Source organism: Apodemus sylvaticus, chromosome 14 (genome assembly GCF_947179515.1).
Source record: "Apodemus sylvaticus chromosome 14, mApoSyl1.1, whole genome shotgun sequence".
NCBI classification, from domain to species: domain Eukaryota; kingdom Metazoa; phylum Chordata; class Mammalia; order Rodentia; family Muridae; genus Apodemus; species Apodemus sylvaticus.
The window spans coordinates 47,835,262-47,860,061 of record NC_067485.1 but is presented as its reverse complement, the minus strand read 5'-3'; the positions used below and the strand labels follow the sequence as shown (position 1 = coordinate 47,860,061).

At 41.5% G+C, this 24,800-nt stretch overlaps 1 protein-coding gene across 1 annotated transcript in view; it reads left to right on the top strand.

The window, feature by feature from the left end:
• Vps41 (VPS41 subunit of HOPS complex) overlaps positions 1-24,800 on the top strand; it is a 163,892-nt gene that overhangs the window by 74,598 nt on the left and 64,494 nt on the right. Inside the window, exons 7-10 of the mRNA XM_052156691.1 lie at positions 1,514-1,579; positions 18,287-18,406; positions 19,393-19,539; positions 21,716-21,782. Coding sequence (XP_052012651.1) covers positions 1,514-1,579; positions 18,287-18,406; positions 19,393-19,539; positions 21,716-21,782 — 400 coding nt within the window. The remainder of the gene's footprint in view (positions 1-1,513; positions 1,580-18,286; positions 18,407-19,392; positions 19,540-21,715; positions 21,783-24,800) is intronic.

Sequence of the window (24,800 nt, the reverse complement as noted above, 5' to 3'; positions counted from 1 at the left end):
TTGGTAATTGGAGGTGAGTTGGGAAGAAACCAGTTTTAAGGATATTGGCCACTTCACAGCTACAGGGTGAAAGGAGAAGATTGGTGTTGATATTCTGGAGCTCTCAAGGACTGCAGTGAAAGTAAAAATAGCCACTAGCCTGAGAGGCCGTTCTTAGGAAGGCTGGCGACTGGAGCACCAAGAAGAGCGTGTTTGCAGAGGGCATGGCGGTGCTGGTGAAGACAGCCTGCAGCAGACAGAGCAGTGTCCTGTGTCTCAAGCCGGCACCTGTGTGTGAGCTGCCCGATAGCCCTAGTGAGGACGGTGGCCCCACCAAGTCCCAGAAGATGGGGTCAGAAGCACCAGGAAAGAGTCTTCTTTCAAGGCATTTGCTCATAAAAAAACGATGTCATCTGACTGAAACAAAGAAGGCCAGTGTGCAGGCATAATGTCCATAGACTATGCTTTGGTTACTGGAAGAATGGGTAGAGAGTGACGACCAGGAGATAGTGCTTGGCAGAGCAGCACTGAGTGCTGAGGGAGCTTAGGGAGGAAGGGTCTGAGTCCTCCCCAGAGTGAGACAGGCACTGGGAGGGAGGGTACCCCAGCTGAGGCAGGCTCAGAGAAGCAGCTAGTGCGCCAGTGCTCCTGGCTTGTCTTTCCCGATCTATATGGGGTGGGGGAGGTAAGGTGGTTTTTAAGGAGAGATGCTCACTATATGTTAGGAAAGAGCTTGCAAGGCTCTTAGCGATTGTAAGAATTTGGAGTAATGTAATGTGTGTTTCTGTGTTGGTAATTAGGATGGGTTAGGGCAGAGCTGAAGAGGACATTGTACTAACAATGTATCACAGAAATGATAGAATGTCTCTTAAATTACCCTGACAGTGGCATTACAGAGAAATTATTAACCTGTCCGGTTGGAGGAGGGAAATATATTAGTTAATTATAGAAATGTAAAATATATTCAAGTGAAGGTTTGGGAAGTTTCTGATTTCATGGATAGCTGGGGATGAAAGGGCAAGAAGGGAGAAGTTCCTGTATCAGGATCCTGGTCTCATGGGAGCCGGGTCTCATGGGAGCTGGGCTGATGGAGCTCTGGACTTTACTGCTTTTCCTCCCTCACCCCCTTGTGTTCATGGTGTTATGTGACATAAAGCCACCAACAGGAGCAACATGGAGCAGCCCTAGAGAGACTTGCTTATGGTTGGGTTTTCTTGTGTCCTTGGTTACAATGGTTGAGACATTGCACACTTCCTTGGTCCATTCCCCTGCATGACTTTAGGAGAGGAGTCTGCTCAGTGATCACCACTTAGCCAGAAGTGAAAAGCCCTTCATTCTTGTGCAGCTTTGATGTTGCTTCAGAGAAGACACTTTATCACACAAGAGCATCTTCATCAGTCACGGAGGCTTACCTGAATACATTATCCCTGCCAAGAGCCAGATTTTAGATCATGCTGCCCATAGTGGAGAAGAGACTGTCACACACTTTCACCTGTGACTTTTAAACCTGGCTTGGGTCCTTTTTCTTTTGTAGATCATTGCTGTGCACCCACAGTTCGTGAGATCCAGTTGTAAGCAGTTTGTGACCGGTGGGAAAAAGGTAATGTCCTGTGTCTCTCCAGGATATGTGTGTGGACTGTGACAGATGATGATGTAAGGACACTGAGATTCTGATCTCTAGAGTACTTGCAGCCTGAGTTAGCCACCGCCTTTGAAGTAGGGGACAGCTGACATGAGAAAAGAATGGCCTTTCCCCAAGAAGGAGGCAGCATTTAAATGCAATTGCTGCTCTGCTTGTGACAAACCTCCCATAGGCTGAGGGAGGGGGGGAGTTACACCGCTCTTCAGTGGCGTGCTCATGTCACACTGTATGATTTCGGTGCTACTCAACACAGTATCTTTCTGTTTATAGAAATTATAAATCCCAAAATTAAAGAATCATGGTGATTTTTTGTCAGCTGTTTTCTATTTTATTAGCCAGAATTTTAAAATATAATTTTTAAAACAAATACTATCGAATACTAGAAATGACAATATTACTTTGTATACAGCCATTAAGAAAGAGGTAGTCTCAGTTATTAGGTAGTGATGTAGCTTTGAATTGACAGCTTTGAGACCCACTTTCCAAAGCTTCTAGAATATTCTGTGCTCTCCTTCTGCTCTGGTATGACATGCAGAGAGGTGGCAGGATAGAACACTGCACATCCCTCTTCATTTCAAGGCCCTGTGGCAGCCCTGGGGACCCATTCTGTAGCGCTCTGGTTTCCTCTAAGCAGTTCCCCTTTCTTCTCTCATCCTGCAGCCCTTCATCCCGTTTTGGTTCTAGTCCTGTTCACACCATTCAAAGCGCTTATGTTGTTAGTAATGGGAATCATAGGCTTCATTTGATCGTCCTTGCCTTAGACAAATTAACTACCTACCTTGTGTTTGTCAACTTTGAGAAATAACTTTAAAACTCCTCTTATTTCATTATTAAACAGATTTTGGTGAGGAGATTTTGTTTGCATAAAATCACTTAGCTTTGATTGTGACCCATGAATTCTTTAGAATTCAGTGAAGATAAAGATTTAATAATCTGCAGCCATTTTAAACATTGCTTAAGACAGGTTGCTTTCATTAATAGTTGAATTTAAAGAGTAGCTCTGAGATTGGCTGCTAGCTGAGGATCTGGACCAGTACTCAACAGCAACTTATGTTCCGGCACAGGTTCTGCTCTGGAGACTTTCTTGAGCTCTCTTTAGGGGCCGTTATAAATTCTCCTACATGTTAGGAGCTTCATGAAACATGCATGTGTCCTTTATACCTCATTGATTTGTTTCCTTGTATTCATTGAGTTTATTATGTAAATTTATACTTCATAAATAGTAAAATGTTACGTTTTCATAAACACTGATGACATATTTAGTTAAATGGTAATTTCAAAATTTATTAGTTTTGTGTAGTAGTAGACATCTCCAGAACATCTCTTTTTTCTGAGAACACAGTATATACTTTTAAAGATTGCCTGTGCTACATGGTTTTTGCATTATTGTGTTTTGTTGAAATAGATTCATTTAATTGAAGATATAGTGTTATTTTTATTTACTTATTATATATGTTTTGGTACAGGGTTCTTAGAATTAGGTATGTAGACTAGATTGGCCTTGAACTTAGAGAGAGAGGCTGTCTGTATCTACCTTTCAAGTGCTGTGATTAAAGGCATGTGCCACTATGTCTGGGTTATTAAATATATATTGCTTTAAAAATATTTTTAATATGGGTACTTTGAATATATTTTTATGCACCACTGTCATATCTGGGCTAAGATATATATCTTCCTTTTTGAAAAAATATTTTATGTATATAGGTATTTTGCCTGCATGTGTATCTGTGTATGACATGTATGCCCAGTGCCTTCAGAACCTAAAAGAAGGCATCTGATCCCTTGGAAATAGAGTTACAAATTGTATGAACCACCATGTGGGTACTGAGATTCAAACTTGTGTCCTCTGGAAGAATAGCCAGTACTCCTAACCATTGGTCCATCTCTTCAGCACCTTAATCTTTTTCTTTAAGTAAGAAAAGACATTTATAGCTGATATCAAGTAGTAATTATTATTTTTTAACTTTTTGTTGATTCCTTGTGAACCTCATGCATCCCAATTCCCATTCATCTCCCCATCCTTTTGTATCTGCCCTGTACCTTTACAACCTACTGCTGAAAAGAAAATAATAAAAAAAAGCAAAAAAAAATACATAACAAAACAACAATAACAACAACAACAACAACACACACACACACACACACACACACACACACACACACACACACGACACACACTCATCAAGGAAACTATAGTGTGTCCAACAGTATATATACCCTTTACCCATATATCTTTACTTACAAATGCTCATTCTAGTGAGTCATTGGTTTAGTTTGAGGCCTCTGGCTTCTGCTATACTATCTATACTAGATCCTCTCCAGGACTTCTCTCAGATATCCTGTTGTTTCCCTGTATCAGGGAGATCCAGAGGAGTTGGATCTGCAGGACCAGTCCCTTCATGTGCGCCATATTGGGATGGATGAACTCAAAGCCCTGGATGGATCTGGGCTTGGGTGATAACTGAGCTAGTCAGCCTGCCCACTCTCCCATACCCACACTTTACCAGTGAGAACTCTGCAGCAATGGAAAACTAGCTCACCCAATGATGCAGGCCAGCAAGGGGCAAGGCCAGCACTCTACAGCTCATACCCTTGGGGCTGGCTTCCTAGTGCTCCCGACTCTAGGGCCAGGTCTATGTACTGACCAGGCGAGGTGCAGAGCACACTCTCCTGAGTGCTACAACCAGTGAGGGCAGGACCAATTTGCCTGCTGTGGCTAGGGATGAGGGAGTTGGGGTGGGAATTACTTTTGCTTATGCATACATGTGCTTGTGTCTGGGTCAAGGCAAGTGCCCACAGAGGTCAGATGTCTTGATAGATACCCTGGAATTTGGAGTTACAGGCTATGTGAGCTACATGATATGGGTGCCTTAAACCAAACTTATCCTCTGAAAAAGCAGTTTGTGCTCTTAACTCCTAAGTCTTTTCAGCCCCCTTCTTATAACTTTCCTTTTGGCAAATTCCCATGTATGTATCTACCTTGCCAGCCTGTGGCTTCTCTGGGCATTTGGACTTAGAACAGTATCTTCCCCTCCAGTGACCAGAAGCATTTCTGTGCTGTCCAGGGGTACAGGCCTTAGATCATTATCTGTGGTCATCTTTGCCAATGAAACTATCTCTCAGTCCCCTCGTTAAAATATAGCTTCCCATGTAATAAGGACACATGCTCCACTATGTTCATAGCAGCCCTATTTATAATAGCCAGAAGCTGGGAAGAACCCAGGCATCACTCAACAGAAGAGTGGATGCAAAAAATGTGGTATATATACACAATGGAGTACTATTCAACCATTAGAAACAATGAATTCATGAAATTCTTAGGCAAATGGGTGGAGCTGGAGAACATCATACTAAGTGAGGTAACCCAGTCTCAAAAGATCAATCATGTATGCACTCACTAATAAGTGGTTATTAACCTAGAAAACTGGAATACCCAAAACATAATCCACACATCAAATGAGGTACAAGAAGAACGGAGGAGTGGCCCCTTGTTCTGGAAAGACTCAGTGAAGCAGTTTAGGGCAAAACCAGAACAGGGAAGTGGGAAAGGGTGGGTGTGAGAACAGGTGGAGGGAAGGGGGCTTATGGGACTTTCAGGGAGTGGGGGGCTAGAAAAGGGGAAATCATTTGAAATGCAAATAAAAAATATATCGAATAAAAAAAAATCATAGCTTGCTCAATCATCACCCCGCCCCCTACTTTCTTGCTTTGTATTGTTTTACAGTGCCTTTTCGACAGCTGGAATGGGCCAGCTCTCCCACTCTCCCTCACCCTCATCACCACACAAAGCCAGCCTAGCTCTTCTGCACTTGGGGCAGTTCACTGGCACTCCCCGCCACCAGAGCCAGATATTCTGTGCTACACAGTGCAGTAGCCTAAAAGGGTTGGGCAAGCTTTCCAGAGTACCATGCCAGTAGGGGTGGGCCAGCTCTCTAGAGTGCCACAGCTAGGAAGGGGTGAGCCAGCTCTCCAGAACCCTTGCACATCTACATGGTCCTAAGCAGCAGGACACACCAGGGATGTCCCCATGACCTTTGGTGGTAATATGAGCCACAGATATTGACCGACCCCTGATGGCCACAGACACAGATATGTCTCTCAGTGACAGCACAGGCCAGGGCTTCACCATGGCCTCAGGTGGCAGAGCAGGCTACTTACATCAGGCTGCTCCTTTCTACCCTCATATTTCCATTTCTCCTCTCTTTGTAATGTACAAACCACTCTGCTTCTCTTTGTCTCCCATTTCTCCATCCCGTATTTGCACATCATAGTGGCTCTGCTGTGGGCTGGCCATGCATTTGTGGGCCTCTGGGAGTCTTCATCCTCCCTATACCACATGGCAGCAGCAGGCCTCTGAAGTAGTGACTGCTGTGAGCAGTTAATTTCTTCTGGAATATGTCGGCAAACTTTTAAGAGTTATTAATTGAGTTATAGAAGTTTATAAACACTGAAAAATGAGGAAAGCAAAGACTGCATTGGCCCAAAAGCAATTCTTATTGCTTTAACAGAAGTTTTAAACTAGCATCATAAATTCACCTAACAATTTGAAAAATCTAGCATTTAGTAATTATTGATAATCTTATAATAATCGGATGTCATGGGCACCAAGAGCCCACTGAATAAAGTAGGAAGCAAATGATGTAGAAGAAAAGAAAAAGAAAGGCAAATACTGTGTAACTGAGAGGGTAGAATCAGAAATAACCTGACATTCAAACCTAGAGAAGAACTGCCCAGATGGAGGTGATGTGCCACAGAGGTGTTTATCCAGGAGTGCCCTGGTCTGTTCTGCAGTCCTTTGCGTAATGTGCCAGCTTCTATAAACAGGGTGGAAGTGTCTGTAGGCTGGGGACCGAGAAGGCAGGCAGGAGAGCAGAAGTCTGCTAGGAAGATATGTGGGCTGTTCGTAAGAATTCTGAGACACTGTATCTTATATTTTAGCTGTTTAAATGTGTTTTAAAGATTTATTTATTCGGGTTTTTTGTTTTTGTTTGTTTGTTTGTTTGCTTATATATGGGTATTTTCTCTGCATACTAGAAGAGAGTGTCAGGTCCAATATAATCACAGTTAAAAGACTTCCAGCCACCATGTGGATGCTGGGAATTGAACTCAGGACCTCTGGAAGAACAGCCAATTTTCTTAACAGCTGAGCCCCAATTGTTTAAATACTATTGTCTTGGTTGCTGTGAAGAGACACCATGACCAAGGTTAGGGCTGGTGTATTCTTTTAGAGGTTTAGTCCAATATTATCATGATGGAAAGTATGGCAGCATGTAGGCAGACACAGTGCTGGGGAAACTTAGAGTTCTACATCTGCATCAGTAGGCCCCAGGAATAGAAATGGCTTCAGCTTCTGAGACCTCAAAGCCCTAGTTATAGACCTCCAACAAAGGGACACCTATGCAAAGCAAACCTCCTGGCAGTGCCACTCCCTACGGACCTCTGAAGGCCATTTTAATTCAAACCACAGCTATTAAAGTTAATTTCTTAAAATGTCCCAAAGTGATTAAAAATTTCATTTCAGAGTTGTGCCACATAAATATAGGAGTGTGCAGCAAACTCCAGAGGTTACCATTGCTCTGTCTCATTTGCTTTTTAAAGTTCCAGCTCCTTAGTTTGGGGAGACAATGGCTTATCCATAGTGGACTGGGAAGAGTAGACCAGAGTACTTTTTTTTTTTTTTAATATTTAGAAATTTATTTTGATTCCCGAGAAAACTTCTCAGTAGAAGTGCTGTAGTTAAATCTGTGGGCTCTACTGCTTGACACTCGAGCATAAAATACATACTTAAAATTCTGGTTTGTTTCCATGTTAACTAAAGAAAGAAATCAAGAAAAGAAGCCCCCCACCTTCCAAGAGCCGTCGTCCAAGGAGCCCAGGAACCGTGGGCTTTCACACAAGCCAGACATCTGGCACGTGAGCACACCCGGGGTCTGGGCTTCAGCTGCAAAGCCTCAGCCCTGTGTGGGGCTTTGTTTGTTTTGATTTTAATGTCTGGCTATCTTTGTCAACAAGCTTTATACAACCTTTCCCTTTGAACTCTGGAATGCCCTTCACTGATAGCTTACTCTACTCTGTTCACAAAGTATCAGTTCATTGTACACTGTTTGTCGGGGGTTCATTGTTAAATGTGAGACAGTCAGCTGCTTGGCCCTATTGTGGGATAAAGTGAAGGGACCTGGGTGTGGAGGCAGGTTGCTTTGTATGCTGAAAAATGTCAGTCAGCAAACAGGGAAAGGACTTTCTGAATGAAATGAGGACAGCCACTTCCCTGTTCCAGGTTGGAGGCTTGTAGTAGGTTTTCGTTTTGTGGTTTCTGTTGCTTGTTTCTGTGTTTGAGGGTGTGGTTGCACCCTATCCTGCCTGTAGGCTTCCAGTAGGGTTAGTGGGATTTCACACTTAGGTATACTGTTGTGTACAGTGCAAGGTCAGCTGTCTCGGATAGCTGTGAGCATTGTTCTGGCAGGGTCTGGACAGCCTTCTCCAGGCATGCCGAGTCACAGAGTTTACCATTATACTTTTCAGTGGAACATTTTTGAAGAATCAAGAATACATGTTGAAGATTTCCTTTTCAGGTTAGTTAAGCCACAGGATATCGCTAAACTAGTGGCTTTATGTTGAACTGCTTAAAAAACAAAACAAAACAAAAAAAAAAAACAAAAAAAAAAACGCCCCTCCCTGCTCTGGTGGTATGCTCTGTTCTAAGTTGTATTTCTTCTGTTCCTAGAATTTAGTGCTGTCAGCACACCAATACTGCAAAAACACCAACTAATAGGGAGTAAAACACAAATACAAGCTCCACAAACCATTTTTCTTAGTCATATAAAACTAATTTGCAAATTAACTCTGCGGTAACATATTTTGGTGGAGTTTTCTGTATACTCTATACTAGTTGAGGGTAAAAATGGAAACCAGTTTCTTAAACTAGAAATCATTTACGTCACAAGGTTGACATTTTCTTATTCATCTATGCCAAACATCAGTTGCTTTCCTATTGTTTCTCTGTAGGATTCCCAGTCCTGGAATGGTGTCCACACTGCATGTAGGATGTGGGAAGGATCGTGCTAGCTTCATTTGCTTTTATGATCCTATTGACAAAAGGCCATCGAGTGCCTGTTAGAGCTTTTCTGCAAGGAGTTCACCGTTTTAAATAAATTCAATAAATTTATTTTTTAACAAGATTTCTATATATAATACTTCTTTTTGATGGTTCATGTTCACATGTATGTGTGTGTGCATGTAATTGCATCTGATCATATTCCTCAGCTGTAGTCCACTTGTTCTCTCCCCTCTCCCTTCTCCCTTTTTCCCTCTCCCCTCTCCCTTTTCTCCCTCTTCTGTATTTTTGTTTGCTTTTTTTAAAAGATGGTCTCTCACTGACCTGATTACTAATTAGTTAAATTAATTAATTAATTAATATTATTGGTTAATTAGTTTAAACTCTGTAGGCTAAGATGACCAGTCATTGAGCCTCAAGCAGTCAGCCTTCCTGTTCCCGAGTACTGGAACTAAAAGCATTTGCTTGCCTTCTTTTCCATGGGTTCTGGGATCAGAAGGCAAGCACGCTGCCGGCTGTAGTTCAGCCCTTTCCATGTGTCTCCTGTGTGTATTGATCACAGCACTGCCTTGAATCCTTCTCTTCCGGAGCAGTCGAGCCTCTGTTGCTTCCTATTCACCGTGTCTCTCAGTGCACATTCGAGTAGTACAGCTGGTGGGGAGATGCTTGTCGGTTTGTTTTTTTTTGTGGGGCTTAGTACAGATGGGCTGTTACTACCATTCCCTCCTTTCCTTTCTTTCTAAGTAGGGCTGCATAACATAAGGGGTTACAGGAGCACCCGTTGTCAGGTAGTATCACTCACACAAACTGAAGTGCTCATTGCAAGGACTACTTAGTTCAAATCTGCTTTCTGAGCATATAGTCCTTTGTGGAGGGTCCCAGATAGTGTTATTAGGGTCGTCACAGGAACACTACTATATTGTGACAGTGCGTGGTGGTTTTCAAAAGGATGCGAGTCAGGCAGTGGTAATGGAATGAAATTAGTAAGATTATTAATTAACCTGAATGATGATCTGGTGAGAAAAAAAATATTCTGAATCATTGGAGAAAGAAATTTGTGTACAGGTATATTTGATTTGTATGTATTTGTATGTATTTGTATGTAAGAATTTCTATGGAGAAATCTGATAGTGTTATTTTCTTTGTTTTTAAACTTCCAAACATCATTTCTCTTTGATATTTTTAACATTGAAGATTGAAAGATACTGCATACCTATATGGCTGTGTGCCCTTTGTCTCTAGATCACGAGGAGAACAGGTTTTAGGAAGAGGATGTTAAAAGATAATCTTTGAGGATGGAGCCAATTTCAGGATGTGATTTGCAGGAGGCAATTGTTTGTTTTAGAATCTAGGCTATAAAGAGGCCAGAGTAATCGTGGTTTTGAGTATCTAACTAAGCTTTATCTAAAAGGACAGAGGCTATGCCAAGACTTAAGTGCAGTGGTAAAGGAAGAGGGTCTTCCATTTTAGGTAGGATGAAGTATGTAATTATTTTTTAGGAAAGTGTTCCTACAGGCATGCTTATGGAGTAGTCCTCTTTTTACCAAGATCCTTCATGCTCACCCAGTGGCCTTGTATACTGCTGGTGCCCTGTGAAGTTGTTTATCAGCAGACCAAGGCTTACCTGTGAGTGACAAGCCAAGTTCTTGACAGATCAATCTTGCCCGTTGTCAATGGGTTTAAGTAGTGTGATAACATCTGATAGATTGTTTTTATTGATGTACTTTTTAAAAGTGTATGAAGGGTCCCATGGCATTGTTTTAGAAATATAATTATGTGTGTAGGTACATTCAAGCAGGGATATACATCAAGTCATTGATTGTGGTGTGTCTGAGCAAGATTATGAACATCCTTTCTGGTCTTCTTTTTGCTAGAAACACTCATTTATTTTATAATAAATTAATGAAAGAATGTGTAAAGTCATCTCAGTTTAGGGCTTGTTGTTGCTTAAAAAATTGTAGTATATGAAATTCCCTGTATTCTTGAAGTTGCTTGCTTGCTATTGTTTAATAGTTGCATGATTGTCTATTCTACAGTTTGTTTAGTTTTCTCAGCTGTTTTTCTGTTATTGGAACTTTGATTTGTATCCATGTTTGTTAATAGTCTATTTGTGATGAAGCTGGAAATGATGTTGCTGCTCCTCCTCCTCTCCCTCCTCCTCTTTTTCCTCCTCCCTCTCTGTCATCGCAGTTGTTGTCATAGTCATTATCATACTTTGGAGGCAGTGTCTCATGTAGCACAATTGGTCTTAAACTCTTGTTTTGATAAGGATAACCATGAATTCTGACCCACCTGCCCCCATATCCTGAATGGTAGAGATGTAGGAGTAAACAGTCACCTGATTTATATCGTTCTGCGATAGATCACAGGACCTCTTGCTTGCTAGGGAAGCTCCGCCCACTGGGATCGAGTTGTAGTGTACTAATGCTTATTAGCTGTACAAATAGGCTTCACCGGACATTCTGTAATGCATGCGTTGTACTTTGAATATCTCTTCTCCTTACTTCTTACCCATTCTTCCTTCCTATTTCTCTATGCTTGCCTCTCTCCACCCACCCCATTCCCTTCCCCTAGTGGTCTCTCTTCTACTTACAAGTTGTGTTTTAAAATCTATCTTGCTTATTTCAACCTCAGCATAATTTCCAGTTTCACTTATTATCTTGCATGTAACTTACCATTCTTTGTGATTAAATAGCATTCCATTATTCGTTTATGCCATATTTTCTTTATACCTGTGTCTTAGAATTTCTATTGCTGTGAAGAAACACTGTGATCACAACAACTCTTATTAAGAGTGCCACTCTGGACCTAGCTTGAGCACCTTGAGACCTCAAAGCTATCCCTAGAGATACATTCTGTCCAACAATGCCATACCTACTCCCGCAAGGCCACACCCACTGGTATTAGCATCACTCCCTAGGAACCTGTGAGGGCCATTTTCTTTCAAACCACCACAGCTTCCGTCTTCTGGTGGGCACCTAGGTTTACTTCATAATTTAGTTCCTAAAAATAATACTCCAGTAAGCATAGATGTACAGATATGTCTTTAGTATGATTAGATTTCATTTTTTTGAACAACATACATATCAGCTTCCATCATGACGAGACCAGTGTCCGTGCTCACCAGCAGCATGTAGGGCCTTCTCTCCCATATTCTCATCAGCATTTGCAGTTGTTTGCCTTGCTTGTTTGTTTGCTTCATGACAACTGTTCTGATTGGGTTGAGAGTCTCAAAGTACATGAGATTTCTATTCCTTTCTGACCAAAAAATTGAAAAGTTTTGTATTTGTTCAGATGTGATTTTCTAACTGGATGATTTACTTTTGTTCTGATTAAATCGTGTTAATTGTCATATATTCTAGATAGTCATTACTGCTGTTGGTTAAGTGGCCATCAGTTTCCCTGTCTGTATGCCGTCTCTTCACTTGCTCATTTTGTTTGTTTGTTTGTTTGTTTGTTTGTTTGTTATTTTGGTTTTTTTTTTTCTGTACTGAATCTAGGAATGATTGGGCACAAGCTTTTGTCTATTGTTGGAATTACTTTCCTAACATGGATTCCTTTGCTTAGGCCACAGGTTATCACTGGTTTTAAGTACTTGAACACATTGCCAGGAAACCTTGCATTCCAAGCAGCCCATGCTCATTATCTTAGCTTTGTGCGGACAGCCTGTCACTGCTTTCTCTGCTGGCCATTATTTTTCAGTGTCTTTAAATAGTGGAGATTTTGAAAATTTTATTTTCCACACCTAAATCTGCCTTTGTGTTATTTCTGGTAAAATTCTTTGCTCAGGGCAGCTTGTAATGTCATAAAAGCCAGGCCAAGGAAGACTGCCCACTTGATATTTATTGTCACTTTGAACACAAATTATTGCTGCTTACTGAATAGCCTGAAGCCTTATTACTAATATTGCCTAAATCTGGGATAATTATTCCTGTTCTCAAGGAGATACCATATAGGAGGTCAGGTGAGACAAGTAGAAACTGAAGTATATAAGGAGAGGTTGCCTATGTTGACTGCATTTGCATATCACATCCCATGGATGTGAGTCTATCCAAACCCATCAGTTCTGCCACACTTATAGACCTATCAGTGACTGCCTGCATGTCCAGTTAGTGTCAGGCTTTCATGAAGATGATAGGGAGGGCAATTAAAACAATTTAAGATGAATTTATTTCCCAGGCATTTGTAGCCATGAATTTGTATCTGTAGGTATTATAGACAATACTGTTTAATAGTCTGTGTTTCAGAATGGGTAAGTTGACATTTTACCCTTTAGGGCGTAGATTGGCTGCCCCATAGATTTAAATCTGTTGCCTGTTGTTTTATCTGTTCCTTATAATACAAAGCAATCCACTCTTCATGGGACCTTTGGATTTAGCATCATCTCTTCATGCTCATTTCCCAGTTGGAAGCTGTGCTGCTAAGTAGACCTTCCCTTGCAGCAGTTCAGGTTGGCTTTGCTTTCAGCTATCAACATGTCCACATAGTTTTTACAAAGTTAGTTAGCCTTCAGGAACTTGGCATGATGCTTCTTAAATATTTCCTCATGGTCTCATGGTCGAGCGGCCTGTGCGTGTGTGCGTCACGTGGCAGTGGTGTTTGGTCTGCATTTGACTTCTTGTCAGCACATGAAATTACCTCTAGGAATAGAAGTTGGAAGGATTATAGCATGTCCAGAGATTAACCAGTGAATTTAAAGCGAGAATATTCTTGAGAATATTCCCTATCTTGCCATGCTCTGTAATCTTTCTTTGTGGACATTTAAAAAGACAAAAAAACAAAACAATTTTTGGCCATGTTGGTCCTGAGTCAAAGCAAGATGCAGGATGAAGGCTCCCACCTGCTCCCCTGGCACTCCGCACCCCTGGTGCTATCAGAATTAGGGGTTTTCTCGGCTGGGCACAACCAGCACCTTCTCCACACTGGATAGTGTTTCATTCAACTGTCTTTTCTATTTAAAAAAATGACTTATTTCAGTTTTAGTTATGGAAGGTTGTTTGTGTGTGTGTGTGTGTGTGTGTGTGTGTGTGTGTACATGCAAGCAGTGGAGTTTGAAGTGCCTATGGAAGCCAGTTAACTACCTGATACAGGTACAGAGAACCCAGCTCTGATCTGTGGGAGAGCGGTGAGCCTTAACTACTGAGCCATCTCTCTAGTCCTTGTTTTCTATGAACAGTTTTATTTTTGATCATTCTCAAGTCTTTTAGTCCCATAGCAAGACTTTCTGTCCTTCTGCCTTTGCCTTGTTTTCCAGATACTGCCCTATTAGGTGCTGACTTGTGGAGGTTTATGTCCATAAAAAACCCGTTATCTTTTCCTTGTCCTCTTTCTCATCTGACTCAGCAAAGGTTGTCTTTTATGGACTCTTTCTCTCGAGCTCCTTTTCCTTCCTGTTGGAACAAAGCTTCCATATCTATTTCCTGTTGCATCCTTGCTGCTCAGAGCAAGCAGCTGCAGGGGTTGAAGAAGGCTAAAAAGTCACATTGTTCATAAACTTGCAAGATCCTGAGCTCACAGTTGAAACATGCCCCTTTCCTTTATTAGGGGAGACTAGGTGACTGGTAATGATAGCACTGGGTACCAGAAACACAGGCTGGATTGCAACCTGCTAGGGGGCTTCACACAGGTGGGGGCGGGGTCTGGGATGTGCAGCCTACACCACTTTGTGGTGTAGAAAAGTGTTAGATACATCTATCAGCACAAAACGTAGAAGAATAAAGTATATTGCTGGTATGTGAAGGCTCCTATTGAAATATAAGTACTGAGAGTGCTGACCGCCAGAATGTGGATTTATGGGAAATAAAGCCCTAAAATACTTTCTCCAACAACAACAAAAATATAGACCTCTTGGAAACAGCGTCCCTCCCAGCATACTTATCTCCCATTGAGCTTAAATTGCTCTCAGTATTGGGATAATGACAATTCGATAATACAGGATGTGGAAGACAAACCAGATAAATTAACCAGCTGCTTTTAAGGCTAGTTCGTTCAATGACTTATCCCTAAGATGCTGTGTGGAACACTCATGCTCAGTAGGTCTCTAGGCAGGTTTATGACTAGGAGAAAGAAATGGATTTTATTAAATGTCAGTGAAATCAGGGCGGATAGCTTTGTGGTACTTAAATTAGTGCAGAATGTGTGTAAAAAAAGTCGTTTATCTTTCTCTAAATCATCAGTGCAGAACTTTGCTTGGCATTCCTGCTAGAAAACGTGTTCTTACTCAAAATTCCCATAGATTAGTAGAAAACTGTAAGTGGAAAGTGCACCATTGGGTGCTGGTCTCTGCATGAAGCCCTGTGTCCCCCAGAGCAAGCCCCACAGAAGGACAGTGATAAAAACATCAGCAATGACTGCAGATGAAGTTGAGTACCATGTAAGACTTAGAAGCCTGAACGCATGTGTTAGGAATTAGGGCAGGGAAGGGGGTTGGGAGGGGGTGCTGAGGGGCTGGGGACACAATGCAGGGGGAGAGCTGGTTAGGTGCAGAGAAGTGGACTCCATCAAGTGCAGAGGGCCAAACATAGGCACATCTGTGTCCTCAATGAAAAGATCAGCAGCTGCTTAAATGGAGCAAGGGAAGACTGACATTAAACGTAGCCTTCAAAATTGGGTTAAGTCTTGTAAAAGTTACATGCTCTGCCCTTGGGGCATGGGCAGTAGCCTGTCATCGTGGGAGTGGGACATGAGCTAAGGAGGGTAAGTCCCTTTTGACGGAGAAGATGTGTTCATTGTGTGACACAACACAAAGGTTGAACTCTTTCCTTTAAGTTTCAGAGACAGGGCAGATTTCCATGTACTCAGTCTAAACTTTGAATCGTCAGGGAATACAGGTTGGTTGCACAGCTGAAGAGGGACTCTGAGCCATTGCATGGCTCTGCCAGTGATAACCACATCTTGTGTTAACAATGAGAGGTTTGAGAGTAGCTCTCAGAAAGCCTCCTTGCTCTCTCTCTCTCTCTCTCCCTGTCATCATGCCCCAGTGTCTAACAGCGTGAAAGGCATGCTCCTTTCTCTAGCAGGGGAAGCCAGGAAGCTCAGAGCACAGCCAGACCCAGTGAAGACGGCACCCTAACCGGACCGTGGTGCTGACTGGACCAACGGGATTGTAAAGCACATGCCAGGACCAAGGGATGGGAGCGACATGACTTACAGAAGAATGTGTGCTTCTTTACAGAGAACTAATTTTTATTTACAAAAAGTAGTAGTGATGTGCTTAAAACCATCACGTTTTGAGAACCATCCAAAATGAAGGCAAAACACATTTAAATTATAGTGATAAATAGTTTAAGATGCTTCCTTCATTTAGTGAAGTTAGCTTATTTACTTTTTTGGGTTTCAGGCTTGTTTTGCTTTTCCAGCATGTGACATGCGCTGGGACTTTCTGTGAAGTTTCTAAGTTCTTTCAGTGATGTTTCTATGAAACATTCGCTGAGGACCTTTTCTCTCCATTTCATGTCAAATGGACGTTACCGGTCAGAACCAGACCTGACATGGACTGACTTCGGAGTTCTTGTCTCCTTCCTTTTCTTCCCACCTTCTACTAGAACTCCTGAAAGCAGACCAGGACAAAGGGAAGCTAGGGCTCAGCTAGCCTCAGTTTCCCCTGGAAACCCCAACAAACCAGAAGGGGCTCTGTGGAGTGAATCTGAATTTTGTTTCTGTTTCCAGCAAATCTTAATGATTTTCTGAAGAAGCTGATGGTTTATTTTTAAATAAGGGTGGTGATTAATTGCTTATACCCCTGCATCTAGAGGGAACCTTGTGAAATTTCCTTCATCCAGTCTTCTTCAGGTCTCATGACAGGTTCTCCAGTCCCAGACAGTCTGCCTTTAGCATGTGTACATAGTTGCAACACTAAATAGACTCTGCAGGTTGTGTTTATACTTTGATGTGTGAGTGTGTGTGTGAGTGTGTGTGTAGCAATAATTAGAGGTAATGAGTCCAGGAGGAAGGAGGAGAAGTGGAATCCATGTAAATACAGTTCTCATAAAGTTCTCAAATATCTTTTAATTAAAAAAACTAGTAGTGGTTTCTGTGAATTAATTCAGAAACACATTTGTGCCCTCTTTTAAGATTTTAGTATGTTTTTATTGCTTCAACCAGCTCCCTAAATTAAACTTAGTTGTAAAAAGTAAGACAATGGACTTCATCCGTATTAATGAGTTAACATTATAAAAATAACATGGATATTTAGAAAAATGTGTATGTAAGGTTTCCTGACATCCTTTTCTAGAATTATGATTACTTTGTAATATATGCTTTATATTTCTATATTGTCTTCTATATAAATCAATATTTAATAAATGGCTATTTATTCATATTTAAGAAGCATCATAGAAAATACTATTTTGAAGTGTTTTTAATATCCTAGGTATTTTTATATTGATCTTATATACATACACACACACACACACACACATATATATACACACGCACACACATATATGTAGAGAGATAGATATTTATAGATAAATAGGTAGGTAGGTAGACGGACAGACATACTGACAGTCCTGACTATGTCCGTCTCCATTGCGCTCAGTAGGTCCCATGTTTTTAGTCTGCTGTGGTTGTCATATATAACATTAACGTACCCTTTGCTCACTGCTTCTTGCATAGCATCAATGTCTAGGTTATCTCTGATGTTTCCTCCCTGATACTTTGGGCATGGTAGAAGATACACAAAATACTGAGATGAGCTGAAAGGAATTTTAAAAATTCTCTTGCCAGGAATGGTGGCACCTGCCAATAATCCTAGAGTATAATGACAGAGGGCCGCAGAGGCCAGCTCCGTCTACACCAGCGGTCTAGCCCAGGGTAGTGAAGCCTCAGACCTCTCCCGCCTCTGCTGTCAGCGTGGCAGACAGTGCTAACATTCATGCTCCTGCTGATGTGCTTTCTGTGGTCCATGCTGTAGATGCCATTGCTTAAAGAGTTGCAGCTGGGTACATCAAGAAAAATGTTATTAATGCATGAATTATCTATCTTCTTCAGAATTAAGGAGTTTTGACCAGTTATATTTTACTTTAAAATTTCCGGTGGGATTTCACAATATATTCTTCTCTTTATGTAGGGCCTACCTACTGTAAAAAATTTAAAGACCCTAAATCTTAAAGCAAATGGTCCACACTTTGTCACTTTGTGATTTAATTTACTGTTAAAAAAAAAAAATACTGTCAAATTATTTGCTTTGCATTGAATGGAAGAGACGATGACTGCTTCCAGCTAAAGCAGTTTAACCTGTGATGTCAGTGAGAAAGTTAAAAGGTTCTGATTTCCCAGTTTACAAAATTAATTAGTTCCCAGTTGAAAAGCCTTCCTGAAGCTGGATTCACAAAGGCATTGTTTGCTCAGAGTCGTGGTGTTTTGGTGCCATCTTGTGGCTGAGACATGTCATAACCTCAGTGCTCAAATCTAATTTAAAGTAGGAATTCAGGCAGTTCAAGATATGTAGGGGATTCTTTTCAAAAACAGGGTATCTATTTAAAATAAGCATAAAAATTACTGAGAGTGGCTTATTTGGCACTTGGTAACACTGACAGGAAGAAATGATGACTAAAGGATCTTCTGTGGGACTCTGGGGATCTGAAGCCTGTGTTTTGCTGTGTCCTCAGTTGCTGCTGTTTGAACGGACATGGATGAACAGATGGAAGTCTTCCGTCCTGCACGAAGGGGAGGGGAACATAAGGAGTGTGAAGTGGAGAGGCCATCTGATTGCCTGGGCCAACAATATGGTAAAGGCACACGTCTGTCTCTCTGCACTCGAGCAGTGGCAGCAGGTTGCCAGATAGAAGGGGCTGGGACAGAGACTCAGTGGACTTAACGTTCTAATAGATATGGGTGATTGCTACCACACCTCAGCTTGAGGACGGCAGATCGCCTGGACTTTCATAGCACAGTAATTCCCAACACATTGTAGACTTAAATCATTTTAGAGGAAGAAACTGAGGCACAGAGTAACCAAGAAAATGAAAAGCCGTCTTAATTTTTGAAGGACTGCTTTAGGCATGTGCTCTGAAAATGCCATTTACCATTGCTCGTGGCCATCGAGAGAAGCAAACTTTGATTTCCCATTTACTCCAAGTAATCATAGGCCAAAACATGTGCTCTCACTTAAAGTTGATTTAATGTAAAGCTAGGCCTGGGCAAAGTTTAAAGAGTAGTCTTTTTCATATCTGTCATGCTTCTGAAATTTCAACACATAGTTGAGAAAATCAGTTCTATTTGGATAGAAACAGTAGAAATTGTCTCAGTTCAATCCTGCTGCTTGGGATTTTCCTTATGGCAGCCACTGTCTCCAGGCTCACGTTCAGCCAGCCGCACTTGATGGTTCCATTTGAGCACTTTGAAGAGTCACATGTCGTCTTTAAATGGATAGGTTTTCAGAGCCAAAGCTTTTCCGAAAAACTAAAACTCATTCTCATTCAGAAGAATTCCTTTAGAAATGCCTGTCACCTAGCAGGCTGAAAGCAAACTTGGTATCTCTGTGCAAAACAAGTTTGTGGTGGATTTGTGTTACTTCTGCTCTCCACTAATAACAGCTTTTGTCCAGAAAGGAGCCTTGCAGCTTTGGTTCTCAAAGGGTTCGTATAAAGAAAGACCTTGCCCTTGCATGGCTCCTGCGCATGCCCAGTAAACACCGTTACTGTTTTGAATAGCATACCTTTTGCTATGCTCCTTCTCCAGAATACATGATGCTTAATGTTGCTTTGTTTTGTAGGGTGTGAAGATTTTTGACATCACCTCAAAGCAAAGAATCACCAATGTTCCCCGAGATGATATAAGTCTTCGCCCAGACATGTATCCCTGCAGCCTCTGCTGGAAGGACAATGTGACACTCATTATTGGCTGGGGAACTTCCATCAAGGTGGTTTACTTGGTCTTTATATTAAACCCAAATCTTTATAGATTCACTGAGAGTGACCTAAAGAAACATGCACTCATGAATGGTTTCTGCGGAACCTAGTACTTTCTTCTAAACACTGTGGTGGTAGGACACTTTATTTCACAAGTACAGATTTTCAGATGTGCTTTTCTTTTCTATGTTGGGCAAAGTAATTGCCCTTTTCTGTTCTCAGAATGATGCTGCATTTGTTGAGCTCTGTTTTAATTTCCCACAGTCCCACTGCAGTCTCCTAGCTGTTTGTGGACTGTGTGGTTGATTTTGGTGGCTTAGTCAAAGGTGTTGATCTTCATATTACCCTTTTTTGTCTTTAGCTTTGACCATTTGGTTCATTTGGGGTATTCATGGTTGTGAGGTGAAATTAAAACTAAATCATCCTGCATATTTCATAATTTAATGGCATAGAGACCCTGGCTCATTATTTATAATATGATTGGCTTTATGAAATATTTTTCCTGAGATGATTTATTAGTTTCCCAAGTAAGTATGGGGCTGGGGGGAGCGTAGGTCTCTGATAAACTCAGAAGTTCACCAGAAAGAGAAGGCAGCTGAGGGAAATGAACAGGAGGCAAATGTCCAGAAGTAATTAAGGAGAAAAGCAGCCAGTTCCATATTTGTGGATCCTCACATGGTTCTATGCCATGGAGTTTTGTCCCACATTAGGGAAAGCATTTTCTGAGTGGTTCACCAGGTTGCTGCTGTGCTGGAGACACATTTAGACATGTGCTTTAAAGAAGGAATCAGACAAAAAGATAAAGTACTTCTTACCGTTGACCTGGTGGCTTTATATATCTAGTAATTTAGCCTAAGTAACGTCCTTAACATTTTGTATTTAAGTATACTGAGCATGCTGTTATTGTTTATAATATTCATGGATAGAAATAAGAAATAAGAAAGTTGATCAAATAAGTTATACTAGTTTCTTATGATGCAGTGTTATAATGACACAATTAATATGGTAGAAAAATATTTAGGTGGTATTTAGTGTTTAGAGTAAACCTTACATTAGTAGCAGTAGCTCTATAGTAGAGTTGCTAACGGTGTCCATAGCCTGGGCTGTTGTTTATTCTCGTTTTTCTATTTGAGTTTGTCTTCGTTAGAAGGTTCCCTAGTGTAGTGACACTTAGGCTGTGACTATAAAATACCACTGTCTGCAAGTCAGGGAAAAAACTGATCAATGTGCATCAGTACCTGACTTCTGTTCAATCGTGTATGAGGGCCAAACCTTAAAACCTTGTTTCCTATTACAAAGTTGAATAGATTTTCTTTGGAAAGTACATGCATTTGGAAAGAGGTAAGAAAAATAAATACTCATAGTACTCATAGTCTTACCAACCCAAAAAAGATTTTCATAATAGGTAAGAGATTATTGGATAGATACATATTTGATCTCAACTTTATCTGTATAATTTAAAACAAATACAGACTTTTTTTGAAAAAAAAAAGTAGAAAAGGTAGAGTTTATAGGCTGCATACTTGCTGCCTTCCCCATCTTCCCTCATAGAGTGGGAAACCACTCTTAGCTTCCAGGCTATACGCAGGCAATGCTAATAGGGGCTATGCAGACAGCAGACTGTGGGGCAGCCATTGTCTGTGTGTTCTACAAGAACACCTCCTGCATATGTCTATAGTCCTTAAGTAGAGCTTCAGAGAAAGGGCCATTAGAAACAGCAGATTTACATGAAAGTTCTGTTTGTCATAAAGTGTAACTTCATATTGGACAAATGTGGGGCAATCTAAATAATGGTTGTCAGACATTATTCAAACTAATGGCTTAATTTATTTTTTACTCTAAGTATATGAGTGTTTGCCTGAATGTATGTGTGGGCATCTTATCCACACAGGGGCATCTTATGGGTTCCATGCCCACAAAGGTCAGAGGAGGGCATTGAGTCCTTTAGAACTGGACTTACAGAAAGTTGTGAGCCACCATGTGGGTGCCTCTGCAAGAGCAGCCTGAGCTCAAAACTTCTGAGTCATCTCGCCAACTCCTCAAATCCTTTCTCTCTTCTCTGTTTTAAGTAGTTTATATGCACTTCATCTTTGGGTGACGTGACTACCTTTAAAAATTCCTCACTGAGTAAAGTGCTATAGACTTTCCTGTCGTGTCTAGAGGATAACCTGTGAATTTCTTTTTCAGATATGCTCAGTGAAGGAACGCCATGCCAGTGAGATGAGGGACCTGCCCAGTCGATATGTTGAGATAGGTACGGCCCTCCCATGTTCCCTGTGATGGTCAAACTTCAAAAGAGCAGCTGGTTGTCAAGTGGAAGCCGAAGGCCGTGTCCTCCACCGGAGCCTGTCTCTTTGTGCTTTGATAGAATGGGTCCAGAAAGCCTCAAGTTCTGGAAACTTACTGTGGAAAGAGCCCTTTTCCCTAAACAAAATAACTTTCTCATAATAACTCTGTAGTCCGCTTTAAAGTCAGAATATTATGAATTTGGATCCTGTGTTTGATATTTACCACCAAGACCTACCTCAGACATATTTCTGCTGTTTCAGTATTTTCATGTATAAAATGTGAGAAAGAATGTTATAAGGTGGCTGTAACCATGTATCATACAGAAGGTAAAGTGTGTGTTCATGTATGCATGTACCTAGTACAGTACTGGCCCTTGCTCGTCTTGACTTGACACTCGTCAGTACTCATTGTTGTCACCATTGCTCTGGCCCCAATTGCCATCATCTTTCATTTGGAGCATTACAGCTGCCTTTTCAGTTTAATCTGCTCCACTCCAACTCCAGTCTAGTCTCTTCACCACAGTAAAAGTAGTGCCCACCCTGTCTCTCTAGCAACAGCTCCCACCAAGCTTCTTGGTGGTCCGAGTGCTACAGCCACAGTGACATTCCTGAACAGACCCAGGTTCTTCCTTTAGCCGGTCTTAGCTACTTTGTGGGTTCCTCTTTTTCCCACCCCCTTTCCACCTGGTTTTCCCCCATCACTAAATAGGAAAGAAAAGATGCGGGGGTGGGGGGGGGGTGGGGAGGGGGAGGAGGTCTTTGAATCTGATTTCTTTTTTCTTTGTTCACAACTACTAAGAAATTGCAACCAACCACCCCGCCTTTCAGGGTTAGTCCTAGCATTGATGTAGGCCTAGCATTTATGTACCCTCTGAAAAGTTTCCAGAACTTCTGACATCACACAATCTCAGAGACTATTGGCAGCTGGCAAAATCATGCCTCTGCTATAGCAGATCATACTCAGCTGATTTTAATCCCATACCTGGGATTAAAAGAAAGACATATTCTTGTAATATTTCTGTGTTTTTTAAGGAAATCAGAATTCCATAATTCTCACTACACTTCCTTCCCCTCTATCTGGAACATTCTTCTTGCTTCTTTTCTCTTCACCAACTTCTAATCATGATCAACTTTTATCATAAATCTTGGGTCAGTTCCTTTCCTGAGAAAACCCACTTGTTGTGTCCACCCAGGCCAAGCCCAGCCATTCAGGTGTGGATTCATCTGCCCCAACTGTACAGCTGCAGCAGCTCTTGGATTCTTGATTATTTTGTACATTTCTGTGTCACTTCAATGTAAGCAAACACTGGCTTATTGCTGTTAACCTTGTATTTTGAAGGCCTGGAACATTATAGAAGGTACTACATGATACTGTTGTTGAGTCAGTGCCTCTGGGAAATGCCTAGTATGTTTCCTGTGCTGAGTATAATATAGCATTACGTTGATGAACAAAAATAAGTCTTGCCATGTTAAAGTCGGAGGTAAAATCCGCTTGTGCTGTTGGATGGTGGATGTTGTAGAAGTGTGGTACTGCTCTGTTTTCCATGATGCTGCAACATTGTTTGCTGCATATCATCTACTGGCCTCATTCGGTGAGAGCATGCCAAGCTGGATTGCTCTGTACTTGAAGTCAGAAGTGGGGTTTATCCTTGTTTTTAGCCTCCAGAAAGGATCAGTAGTTCGGATTTCCTGAATGTGAGCAGGGTGAGTGTTGGGAGTATAGGATTGAGGAAAGCCAAGGAACAAGAACAGACTGGTAGCTACAAGAAAGTGTTTGCTTGAGTGTCCCTCACGTCCACCCCACCTCTCACCTCTCCTTCGCCTGTCAGGGAAGTCTCTGAGCAGCGTCTCAATGCATGGCATCCTGAGAGATGTTATTGAGTAATTAAGATGTGAAACTAAAAGTTCTGATCATTTCTAAGGTTATGAAAATTTGCAGGGAAATAATAGGAATGTAGCATTGTCATTTGTGTGAGGGCATTACTGACGATGACCACTGTAGTTAGGGTTAGGGGCCGTGAACCATTCCCTTGGTGGGAGGCAGGGCATCTGTGTCCCTTGATTGGGATAAGGGAAAGGATGTGTTCGGGAGGCTTAGAATGGAAGTTTCTTTATCCCGGACAGGGAGCTACTCTGCTGTGACAATGGCATTGAGGTTAAGGAAAATCTCTGAGGGTGAGATCTGTGAGAAGCCAGATGTTTATAAGTTAGAATCACAACGTGTCTTTCTCCAGCATTCTAATAAATGAAAAATAATAATGATTAAAAAATAAATAGGGCCTGTGGACAGTTTCTGTCCCATGAAGAGGTTCTTGGTGCAGAGTTCTACCAAGAACCTTGTTCTACCAAGTTACATTGCTGAAAGTAGATCTGCTCTGCTCCTCCACACTTGATATAGCCTTACGTGGGTCTCCTGTATGCTGATTCCTGACTATCAAGTTTTTATGGAAGAGTAGTTGGAGAGATGATGCTTCCTTGATAAATGAAGTTGGGGTTGTAATCCTTTTCTGATGTCTTCTGCCAGCATCAGATGACTTACATGCATGAGATTAATGCCTGACTTTCTTGATTTCAAATGGAAGCTGAACAAAGCACCTGAGGTAACAAACGGCAGGAAGATCTGCACAGAACCTCAGAGAACCCTGGGGTAAAGAGAAGGAGATGAGAAGTCACATTATTTTCCTTTTCATAACACAGTGTCGTGATCTCATCTCCAGCCTACTGTTCTGCACTGTGATCTGGAAGTTTAGCCTGCCATCCTGTGTTCAGCATCTTAACTGATTGGGACAGTGACCTGGAAACTCAGGGTTTGTGTACATGGCTGGGAAGAGCTGTGGGATAATTCTTTGTTAGATCTAAGCGTCTCTCTTCATATGCTTGTTGACATTTTGACCTACACATGGGAGCAATGAAGTGGTTCTTTTTGCACACAGGTGACTTAGTTTTTCCTCTTAATAAAAGTCTCAGTAAGGACCATGGCAGGT